Source organism: Vulpes vulpes, chromosome 12 (genome assembly GCF_048418805.1).
Source record: "Vulpes vulpes isolate BD-2025 chromosome 12, VulVul3, whole genome shotgun sequence".
Taxonomy (NCBI): Eukaryota; Metazoa; Chordata; class Mammalia; order Carnivora; family Canidae; genus Vulpes; species Vulpes vulpes.
The window spans coordinates 3,884,913-3,897,283 of record NC_132791.1 but is presented as its reverse complement, the minus strand read 5'-3'; the positions used below and the strand labels follow the sequence as shown (position 1 = coordinate 3,897,283).

Here is a 12,371-nt window from a genome sequence, read left to right as displayed (position 1 = left end):
CTTTTGCTTTCCCTTCTGTATCACAGGAGAGGTGCTGGCCTGGTTAGATCTCGAGGCTGCCTTCCTGCTCCAAGAGCCCCGGCCTGGGGGTCCATGCTGTAGGTCGAAGGTAGCATAAAGACAGCCCTGCACTCTCTGCTCTTTTTCTCGCCTACAGGTGAAGTCCAGTTTCCTCTCCCTGAATCCACACTGACCTTAATGACACACCTGAGAAGCAGAATGGGTTGGGGGGATGATGATGTCCTGGGACTTCCAAGGTTGGGTGCGGAGAAGCCTTGCAGCTTCTTGGAACACTCAATCTCGGGCTGCTCCCTTTGCAAACCTAGCCTGGAGAGGCCACGGGACGCACTCCGGTTGACAGCCCCAGCTGAGTTGAGGTCCAACCCGGCCGAACGTCAGCCGCGGGCTATCCCAGCCCTGTCTGCGTAAATCTCCCAGCTCCAGACGGCCCACCTGTCATGGATCGGAGGCAGACCACCCAGCTCAACGAACCCTTCCCATAGCCCGGACCCACAGAATGTGAGCGAAAACATTGGAAAAACGAAGATAAGCTGTGACTTCCTATTTCAAAAGGGGCCGAGAACAGATTTTGATCACCGCGTTGTCTGAGGGTTGACTCCATCAAAGGGCTGCTTCCCACGCTGGGAAAACCAGGGTAAGGGAGGAACAGCATGAGCGGAAGGCTTCAGGGGGCAGCAGCTACACAGAGATGGTGAGAGTGTCCTCCACACAGTATTATGATGAAGTACCTCTGGTTTTCTTTGGTTTTGTCCTCTATCTTGATTAAAATTTCGCAGTGTTTATACTGCCACACAGAATAAATGGAAGCACAGCTTACTCTTCCAACTGTGCCTTGCTGACATCCTAGTATTTGTCAGATTTATACCATTTCTAATAGATGACAATTCTTTACTCTTTAGCACATTGAATGGGGAACACCAGGCTCCCTCCCCTTTCTGATGCTTCGTTCACTGTTACTTCCTCCATCCCTGGTCAAGAGGTGAGGGTCTCCCTGGAAATAATTGAACTTACCTAAATAACGAGGTGATTCTTTACATGGTATCTCCTGGATCCCCCTCCCTCCTCGTGTTATTGTTCACCCTGCACTAATGTCCCATCACTGCTGAAACAGATGACCACGAGCTTGGTGGCTGAAAACAGCACACATTTATTATTACCTTATGGTTCCATAGGTTAGAAGTCCAGCAAAGTTCTTACTTGGCTAAAACCAAGGTATTGGCAGGGCTGCATTGCTTGCTGGAGGCTGGAGGGGGCAAATCCATTTCCTTGCCTTTCCCAACTGTTAGAGACTTTCCTGAGTTTGTAACCTCCCCCCCCTCTCCATTTGGAAAGGCAGCAATGTTGTGTCGCTCCAAATTCCTCCGCTGCCTCCCCCTCTTCCACATTAAAGGACCCTGGGATTACACTGGGCTCACCCTGATAATCCAGGGCAATCTCCACTTTTAAAAACTGGCTTATTAGCAACCTTACTTCCATATGCAAATTTAATCTCCACCTTTGTTGTATAAAGTAAAATATTCACAGGCTTCAGGCATTAGGGCCGCAGGCATTACTCTACCACACACCCAGCGACCCTGTCCAATTTGGGCAACTCTATACCTACAGACCAAAATATCCCAAGATTACCACAGAAGAACCAGAAAACCAAGCCAAATGAGCAACTTTTTTTTTCTTTAATTTGGAGGTTCAGAAATTGAGGTCTAGATAGAAGGTGAAATATAATGATAATAATAATAATGGTAATGGGAAATCGGTGATGTGTTAGACAATTGGCTTCTCCACCCTTCACCCCCTGTCCCAGGGAAGAACTAAGGATTATTTGAGCTCGGAAAGAGAGGAATGTTGGAAATCAAACAAGATAGTCTTTCAAATGCTAGAGTATGTCTTCCAAAGAGATCCTGTGCTCCATTTGCGCCAGCCCTGTCCATGGGGTGGTTGGGGAGAATGAGAGGCTATAGAAAATCCGGTGAGTTTGAGGGACTGGAAAGCAAAGAGTGTCTCTGCCTCCCTTGCCAGATAGCATCTGGTGGATGGCAAGTATGGTCGAGTGCTCTTCCTTGGCATGACAGCAGCCAACTACAAGTGCCTTCACGGCCTACCTAAGTCAAGAGGTCTTCAGCTCGCTCCCCTCAGACCCTCATGCCCTCCATGTGATGTAGAAGAGTGGATATCCTCAGAGGCACAGAAAGGCCATCTGATAGAGCCGATGGCCTCAAATGACCTTGGGAAGGGGGATGGAGAGAGCAAGGCACCAGATGCCAGGATAAAACCACACACCCACAAATCACATGGGGACAGAGGGGTCCTGGCACAGTACAAGAAAGGAAAGAGAGTGATGGACAAGGGCCAGATAACACAGGCATTAGGCATGATGGGCAGTGGTCCAGTACCCAATATCCCCTTCAGCCCCCATGCATAGACATATGACAGCCCCCTTTGAACTCAGACATTCAGGAAGAGGTGGAAAGCAGAACACCTAAGTTGAACTCGAAGTAAGTTTCTACCACCAACGGATGGACTAGCACAGAAATGAAATTCATGTACAGAAACACTACAGAAAATTAAATAGGCTGTGCTCCTGATTTTCCGTGGCCCCAAATTTCACAACCACTGCACTAAAACATCCGCAATCGTGGTCTCGTCATCTTGCACAGAAATGGCATTTTGTAAATCCCTAATCATTTCCATTTATTTTCTTTGATTTGTTTTCAGAAAACCTATGAGTTCAAGAGCTACTGCCCCCTTCTGAGAGATTAAGAAACGTAGACTAACAAGGTCAACGTAGATTCCGAAGCTCACCAATGACCAGGCCAGAACGTAAGCTCAGTTCACTCAGCCCAGCCTTCTTTCTCTACCACCATCTCCTTTCTGCATCACAGGGAAGCAAGCCAGCAGTTCGGGCAAGAAGAATAATATTGAAAACGTGTCCCTGGACCTCTGCCTGACAACCGTGTGGTGGTGCCTTGGGAAGCCACTGCTTCCCACTGGGTGGGGGCCCTGCTGGGGGCCCTGCTGCCCAGGCTTGTTGTGACCGTGAGTTATTGGATGCAGACATGCCTTGAGAACTCTAAAGTGCTCTAAAAAGAAAAGCTATTATTACCTTTTTATTATTATTACCTAAGAAACTGCCAGATGGAGTTTCTTAGGAGAGGGGCTGTAAGAAAAAGCTTCTCTCTGCAGGTAGGACAAAGAATCTGCAGTGAAATAAGAGAGGTTTTAAAGTTTGGAGTAAAAGTGGATGTCTGCCCACCCACTCTGATGGTGCAGGGAAGAGCTTACCTCCGTTGAGTCCTGAAGTTGCAGTTTTAACATTAGATCTTTAGAGAGGAAGGTCTCTGAAACTGCATCAGGAGGCTGAATTTTCTCTAAACCTCCAAGGAATGAATATTCTCTCTCTCTCTCTCTCTCTTGCCACTTTGCACTGAAGAGGGAAAAAGAGACACATCCCGCCTAGACACACACATGTGCACACACATCTCTGCGTTCTGAGGTTTCATTCTTCTGGGACATCTATCTTCAAGGAAAGGGAGTTTAATTAATTCAGGAAACAGAACTGATGGATAAAGGGAATAGAGGCAGACAATGTACGCCTTTCAGAAATATCAGCTTCCTATGTTGGAAATAACACTGCTGATTTGGGACATCAAATTTTGAGGTGTGTGTCCACTGCCTAGCTCTACGACACGGGCCAATCCTTCTCTCTCTCTTACTGGGCCTCACCTACCTACCTTCCTTCCTTCCTTCCTTCCTTCCTTCCTTCCTTCCTTCCTTCCTTTTTTTTAAAGATTTTATTTATTTATTCATGAGAGACACACACAGAGAGGCAAAGACACAGGCAGAGGGAGAAGCAGGCTCCTTGCAGGGAGCCCGATGTGGGACTCGATCCCAGGACCCCAGGATCACGCCCTGAGCCAAAGGCAGATGTTCAACCACTGAGCCACCCAAGTGACAATTTGTCTTTCTTGTATTTTTTAAATAAGATTTTATTTATTCATGAGAAACACAGAGAGAGGCAGAGACACAGGCAGAGGGAGAAGCAGGCTTGTGGGGAGCCTGATGCGGGACTCGATCCCAGGATTCCGGGATCATGACCTGAGCCAAAGCAGACATTCAACGACTGAGCCATCCAGATGCCTCTGGGTCTCACTTTTCTATTACGCAAAATGGAGGGCTGGGTTGCAATAGTCTGAAGTAGATAGCTACTAACTCCAACCCCTCCCTTTCTGTTGCTTGCACCCTACTTTTCCTTGAGATTCTCACTACCATGCATTTTCAGTGCGGGTGCCACTTGGCCAAAGTCCCAGGTATGACTGGGTCTCCGATGAGCCCAGTCCTTAACCCTGACCACAGCAACTGTGACATCAATGGACATGAGGACCAAGCTGGCCCAATAGATGAAATCCTGTGACTTTAGCTGGAGGAACTAGGAAAAAGATATTCCTTTTCAGTGGGGAAGTTCTAGTTGTCCAGAGAATGGTATGATGCTGAGGAAAGCAGAGCGAAGAGAAGAGGGATCAATGACACTGCTTGATCCCCTTAATCCTACTGCCTAGATTTCTATCTGATCCAACACATTTCTTCTTTTTGCCTAAGCTAGTTCTGAGTTTCTGTCACGTATAATCCTAATAATTCTAATTTAAAAATCTCTAACTGCCCATCTACCTCTGAAGATCTGTTGATCTTTGAGTCTACAGTACAGTTTATTACATTACCTCATTCTTCACTGTATTGGTCTCCCTGCCATTGTCTATTTCCCTACCTGTGGTGCAGGCATATTAAGAGCTGACTGCGTATTCTATTTCCTGCAGCCTCTCCCAGAGACGCAGCCCTGACCCACATCCCTGGCCCCATTCCTCCCTCCCTCCATCCTTTCTTTCTTTCTTCCTTATTTACCGAGATGGTTCAGGTGCTAAGTTGAAACCACAGATCCCCTGGGTGCTCCCTCAGTTTACTGGGTGGGATAAAGTTGAAAAAAGCTGGTCTCTTTTTCAAGACAAATGATCACAGGGGATATAAGGCATATAGTAGGCACGTGAAAACAGGAAGGATCATTCACCTTCACTACTGCAAGGTGAGGAGGGAAAAGAAGATAAATCTGGAAAGATGTCTACTTGTTTGCTACACAAGCTGGGGCAGGGAGAGCAATTTGCTCTGCAAAAGGACGCTAGGAGCAAAGGCTCTGAGGCATTAAATGGGCAAGTGTGTTCAAAGAACTACATCTAATTTACTCTACTGGCTTTGGTGTAGAATGAGGCAAAGTGATGGACAGGTTGGAAAGGGCCAAATCACGAAGGCATCGAATGCCAGGCAAAGAAATTCAGTCTGTAGGGCGATGTCTAACAAGTGAGCTTCCATGAGCACTCTCTCCCCACACATATAATACTCATTAAATTATTACAAAATCAGGATCCTGGGACCTAACGCCCTCTATAGGGGGGACCCTGGAACCTACACTTTAAACAAGCACCCTAGGTCATTCCTATAAAACAAACCATCCAGTTTGAAATCTTCTTCTATACGCAACAAAGATCCTCAAAGATCCTCTGTGCCCTTATCCCAGGCTAGATACTAGAGCTCCAGGCAGACAAGTCTGGCATTTCTCCTCCATGCCCTTGCCTTGACCATCCCACTCTTTTCCTAACATAAGCTGACTTATTTTTTGAAGTCAGTTAAACACCAACTTTTCCAACTTCTACCAACTTTAAGGTCTCAGCTGAAACTTTCTCTTCTGGAAACATCTCATTGACATGATCCCATTGTGTCCACAGGGATGATACATGCCCTACCTCACCCCCAAATGAACAGTAACCTTCCTGAGGCCAGGAGCTCTCAAGGACCTATTGCATATTGGGCACTAAAGTTCTGATATCTCATTTCCTTCTTCCGACAATTCCACAAGGTAGGCTTAATTCTCCCACTTTACAGATGAAGACACCGAGGTAGCCTGGCGTGCCAAAGGCCACAGAGGTAGACGCTATGAGTACTGTGATTCTCTTTCACAAGATCCCCCGCTCAGGGAGGTGCCTCGAGCAAGCAGCCTTGGCACCCGGGCCCACGCCATGTTCACAGGCCAATGGCACTTACCACGCATCCCGAGGAGTCTACCTGGCGGTCAGACACGCACTTGAAGTTTCGTGTGCAGCCACCATTGTTCCGAGAGCAGTCACGCACAGGCCCAAAGGAGGACAGCAGGTCGTTGATGGTTTCAAAGTATGTGGACAGCATCGCTTCTTCCCTTGGAGACAAAATAGATGGTTAAACCCCATAGACACGTGTATCATTAGATTAAAAAAAATAAATATGCATTCATTCCATTTAAGAGCGTCATTTATGATACCTGTAATCAAGGAAATCATATCAATGCATATTTAGAAAGAAAACAGTAAAAGAAAATCCAACAGGTTTACCATCATATGACCCGATGTTTGTCTACTTGTGATAAAGAGGAATATACTTGGAACTCTGCACTTTTTATTTCATCAGCTTTCATAATTTGGGAAGATAGTCCCGAGATTTCCATTTTACCAATAAGTGAACCGTGGCTCAGAAAAGTGAAGTGTCTTGCTGAAGTGCACCCAGCTTATAATGTGGCAGAACCGAAGCCTGTGACAAGCTCCATCTGAGTCCAAAAGGGAAAAGGCTCTTTTCACTATACGACGCCTTAGCTCACACTATATTTTTCTATAGATTCCAGATCTCCCCATAGCAACTCAGCAAAATGGGCCCATTCCTGTTATTCCCACTTAAGATATAAATTGAAACTCTAAATGGTAGGGGACTTACCGCAAATTACAAAGCCTATAAACAGCGGAGCCAAGACACAGGCACAGGATTGTCTGACTCTAGAACCTTAGAAGTTTATTTTTCATACTATTACATTAAAATCACACCATCCAGACTGGCAGCAACAGTGGTTGGAAAGGTCATGGAATTCTAGGTAAATGCATCCTTCCTCCCAAATGAGGTTCCCAAGAATAAGACTGGACTAGGTACCATAATCCATGGATCTGCCAAAATTTTATTATAGGAGATATACAGACAGGAGCTTTTGGATGCTATTTTCTGGAAAAGGATATCCTGGCACTGGAGCATCTGTAATGCCCACAGTTGCAAGAGATATTAAAGGGACACCACAGTGGGATCCCTGGGTGGCGCAGCGGTTTGGCGCCTGCCTTTGGCCCAGGGCGCGATCCTGGAGACCCGGGATCGAATCCCACGTCAGGCTCCCTGTGCATGGAGCCTGCTTCTCCCTCTGCCTGTATCTCTGCCTCTCTCTCTCTCTGTGTGACTATCATAAATAAATAAAAATTAAAAAAAAAATAAAAAAAAAAAAATAAAGGGACACCACAGTGAGAAGAGGAACATGTTATCCTATGGACCTAGGATCCGTGGAATCCAGAAGTGTGAAAGAAGGGAGATGCTTGTTGCAAGAAGAGGCCAGGGAGCACTACTGGTGATGCCCTTGGACCATCCTTCATCCTTCTCTCACTGTTCCCTCCATAAGCATGGAGTTCTAGGTTTTGGTGTCCTAGCTTATTTTATTTATTTATTTATTTTTTACCTCCAGAATAGTCCCCTTCTGCACTATCTTTCATACTGACTGCCAGCGAACCTCGTAAATTCCAGCTCTAATTAGACACCACACCATCAATAACAGCTCTCCATTACTTACAGAAGAAAATCTAAAGTAGTTTCCTTGGCACTTGAGGCCCTTCATAATTTGGTCCCTGCCTACCTGTCCAGCCCCATTTACCCTGTCCTCATCCTCTCTACTAGTTAGCCATAGGTCTCTTCTCATTCCCTAAACACACTATCTTAGGCTAGGTTCTCTGAGAACAGACTCTGAAACAGAGTTGCACACAGCAGGTTTTTCAAGGATCCCTCTTATATACTTGCAGGAAGTGAGCAAGGCAGGACTGGACAAGGCAGAGGCTGACCTGCAATGTAGTGAATGCATATAGATCTGAAGCTTCCATTTGTCCTTAGGGGAGCTCTAGAGCTGGGTGGTCTTTTAAGGATGTTCTGATTAGAGATAAGAGATCCCCCCCCCCCCCCGCATCACCATGTTGGCCAGTCACTGGCCAAGGGCTGCCATCTGGATGGTGGTATCCTTGGGTGAGGCAGTTTCCTGTGGCTGAGGGCAACACCCAGTGAGGAACACCACTATGGGCCACGAGGCACAATCCAGGAGATGGGCAGGTCAGCCCTGAAGAAGGGATCTGAGTATAGTATGTACCTTTACCTCTCTGAATCCTTAATCATGCTCTTGGGTCTGGAATGCTTATCTCTAACTTCTCTCCTTGACAAAAATCCTAAGAATCCTTCAAAACTATTCACATCCATCCATCCATTCATCCATCCATCCATCCATCCATCCATCCAACCATCCATCCATCCATCCATCTATCCATATATTGCACGTACTTACTGAGTGCTTACTCCCATAGCAGGCACTATTCCGGGTACTTGGGATGCAGAAGTGACAGATGACAAAGGCCTCACCTCCCCAGAGCTTGCTATGACCTCCTTGGTGAAGCCCTGTCTACATCCCCCAACCAGAATTAATTTCTTTTCTGAGCACACTGTTTAAATCTATTAGCTCACTGGTCTTAATCATCAGCCCTACGATTTCCCAGAAAGACTATAAGCTTTTTGAGCAAATGGCTCAAGAGTTACTCATCCCTGTCTAGCCCCCAGCACAAGGCCTGGCAAAAACTTGTGATAAGTAAATATTTTCCAGAAGATACTGAGAAAACACCAGGAGGCATGGATGCAGCCTCCACCTATCACTGGTTTCACCAAGAGTCTCTCCAACAGGATACTCCCCAGCCCATCCCCAACTCCCAAGTCCTTCAGGGTCAGATCTGTAGTATAGGGACAACAGAGAAGACTCCAGAGAGCTGCTGGACTATTGCTCACTTCCCAACCTGACACAGAATGAGGTCAGGATGGCAGGTGGCTGAGGCATAGAGACTGTTGGAAGACTTGCCACTTTTTTTTTAAAGTTTTTATTTATTTATTCATGAGAGACGGAGAGAGAGAGAGGCAGAGACACAGGCAGAGGGAGAAACAGGCGCCCTACAGGGAGCCCGACGTGGGACTCGATCCTGGGACTCCAGGATCACGCCCTGGGCCGAAGGCAGGCGTTCAACTGCTGAGCCACCCAGGGGTCCCAACTTGCCACTTTTGAGTCACAGAAAGATGAGGATTGAGAAGACATTAAAGCTATTGGAATATTAATATCCTTGGAGAAGAAATGAGAAGTAAAAAGAGGAGATAAAGACAGCAGGAGAGATGAGCTGAGAAGGTGTGAGACCACGTAAAAAGATAAACATGTAGAGAAACTGCTAGAAAGGGATGGATGGATGCATGGATGGATGCATGGATGGGTGGGTGGACACACAGAGAGACACATCCAGAGAAGTGTCACATAGAGATTAAAAGAGAGGAATATGGAGACAGAGAAAGTAGGTGAAAAGAGACAGAAATGAAGAGCTAGACTAGAAAGAAACAGGAGTAAGAAACAGAGATTAACAACGGAGAAAACATCAAGGTAAACAGAACAAGGGTGTCGCGTATGCAGTTACACGGGGAGCTCGGGGAGCGGGGAAGGGGGGGCAGGGGAGTGGATGGCGAAGGAGGCCGCCTCAGAAAGACAGAGAATGAAAGTGAAGAAAAAGAGCCCGAGCGAGTGGAGGAGAACACACACAGGGACACGGGGAGCAGTCGGAGAATGACAAAGAGAAACAAAGGACGAGAAGAGAAAAACAAGCAAAAAATGTCACCTCACAGTGGAACCTGGAGACAGCTCAGGCTATACAAATAAGAAGGCTGTTAGCTTTTAAAAGGATTGATTCTGCATAAACATCAGTTACATGAGGGGAACATTATTTAAAACACAAAGACCTGACACCGGGGCTGTTACTGAGTCTAGCAGCGGTTGTGTCAGGCTGGAGAAATGAAGAATCATCAGGCGCAAGTGAGAGAAGTAGCTCAAGGCATACTCTGACATTTTCTTGACTCCTGGCTTCATCCCTCATCCCAGCTGCTGGGTTCAGGGTCTGGGGGCTGTTGGAGCTCCAGGCGGCCCCAGGAGCTGGGGCAAAGGATCAGGGGATTAGCGCTGCGGGTGGAGGAGAGATCTGGGTGGGCCACAGCCTTGCCAGAAATCACCCCCAGCACATCTCCACCTGCAACCTCCCGGGCACCTCTTGTGCGTGGCCACCGTGCGAGGCTCCCTCCCTGGGCCTCTGACTCTCACCGGTTTACTCCAACCTGCAGCTGGAGAGACGGGGTCTTGGTGGTGGGTGGGTGGGGGGCGGTGAGGGTGCTCCCTGCACTTGCCCTGGTTCAAGAGGTAAAGGGACCCAGTGGGGGGATGGTGGTGGCATCAGGTCTGCCTGACATCAGGTCCTGAGCTTAGTCTGTGCCGTGGCTAAGCTGGGTCAACCTGCCCTGTGCCCCTGGCCAAGTCTGAACTCTAACAGGAGAGCTGGTGGTGATCTGCGTGCAATCCCTCTGCGTCCTGGAGGAGGAAGACCGGGAAGGGCAGAAACCCATGGGGCATCCGCAGCATCTCAGGCCTCCGGTGCTGCATCCTGGCCTCTGTCCGTGCTGGCGTAAGTGGGGGGGGGGGGCGTGCGGTGCCCTCATTTCCCAGAGCCGCCCCAACCGCTGCCTGAAGCCGGATGATCCAGAACAAGAGGAGCTTACTTCCTCCCAGTTCTGAAGGTTGGACGTCCGCACCCAAGGTGTCAGCAGAGCTCTGCCTCCTCCGCGGGCTCTCGGGGAGAATCCTTGCGTGCCCCCGCAGTTTCCCGTGGCGCCTGGCACCCCCAGCCATCCCCTGGCCAGGGCCAAGCCACCCTAACCTCTGCCTCCATCCTCACACGCCCTTCCTCCCGCGTCTTCACCTCTTCTCACAGCGACACCATCCTCCGAGCCAGCGTTCACCCCAACCCACGACGACCTGACCTCAATCATAGTGGCAAACACCCTATTTCCAACGAAGGTCCCATTCTGAGGGGCCCGGTGGACAGGAATTTTGGGGCGATGTGACTCAACCCGCTTGCCCGTGGCTGCGAGGAAAGTCCTCAAGCTCACGCAGTAGGACAGAGCCGGGACTAGAACACTGCGGTCCGTGCTCCTACTGCAGGGCTCCCGACCCCACGGCAACCCTTCCGGCTCCACGGCCTGCATGTCACACCATTTACGAGGCCTGTAAGGTCTCAGACAAAGGACCACGATGAAGTCACGTCTCCTTCATTTGAGAGAAGAGACCGACTTTGATCAAGTATGTAACACACCCCAGGCAGCGCGGGGGGCGGCGAGCTTCTCTTTATAGGACTCCATAGTGAGTATCTTAGGCTTTGCAAGCCATACAGTCTCTGGGTAGCCAACTACTCAGTTCTGCTTTTACCACATCCAAGCAGCCACAGAAAATATGCGACGATGATATGCAAAATGCAGTGTGTTAGCGCAGGTACGTTTCCATAAAACGGCACGTACGAAAAGACACAGCAGGCTGGTGTGTGTTCCGGGTGCACGTTTCCTTGTTTGTTTGTTCTTTTTTTATGGGAACGCCCACAGGTCCTGTTGGAGTCCGGATTTGAACCCAGGTATGCCCAACTCTCCAACCCACATTCCTTCTCCTACGTGAAGTTTCATCTGTACCTGAGTCTTCTCACCTGTAAAGTGGAAACAGGAGGTTTCTAGCTCCCGACAATGTAGGGTCATTGCGAGAAGGCAAGGACACGATGCACAGAAGCCCGACGCAAGTCTATTCATCAGCCATTCATCCAAGACACCTTTGGGCACCCACGGCGGGCCGCGTACCGAGCTGACCGTGCCGCCGGCTCTCCTCGGGCCTCTCGAGGCCTCTGTTCCTGCACCTGCCAGGGTTCAGACGCTGTCCGTGGTGTTTCCAAGCGCCTCTCCAGCTCTGGCATCCGGATTCTTTCTTCCTGATAATACTGGTTTTAAAACTGAGTCAACCAGACCCCAGCAGGCCGAGTGAGGTTGCCGTCTCCACAGTACCTGACTGCTCAAGTGCAGATGCCTCACCTGGGATCCATTCGGCTGAGTCAGCAGAGCCCCACACAGAGTGAGCATTAGGGAGGGCAGCTGGGAACAGATGCTGACACGGCCTGCTCTTAATAAACTCCAGGGGAGGTCTGTGTCACTCACAGGGAGGTGTGAACGGATGGCTCAGGGCTCACACACTGACAAGACCCCATGGATGCAGACTAATCATTCTCTAACAACAGCCAGCAGCCTTGTTTCCTAAACTCCCAAGGAGGGAAGAACCTGGGACAGGCATCTCCGCCCCAGCAATATGAGCAGCAGTGTAG

General features: G+C 48.8%; 1 protein-coding gene across 5 annotated transcripts in view; it reads right to left on the bottom strand.

Moving 5' to 3' along the window:
* ASTN2 (astrotactin 2) overlaps window positions 1-12,371 on the bottom strand; it is an 854,920-nt gene that overhangs the window by 346,455 nt on the left and 496,094 nt on the right. For all 5 annotated transcript variants that reach the window (XM_072727526.1, XM_072727523.1, XM_072727524.1 and 2 more), the window contains one exon: window positions 6,106-6,256. In XM_072727526.1, the coding sequence (XP_072583627.1) occupies window positions 6,106-6,256 (151 nt within the window). The remainder of the gene's footprint in view (window positions 1-6,105; window positions 6,257-12,371) is intronic.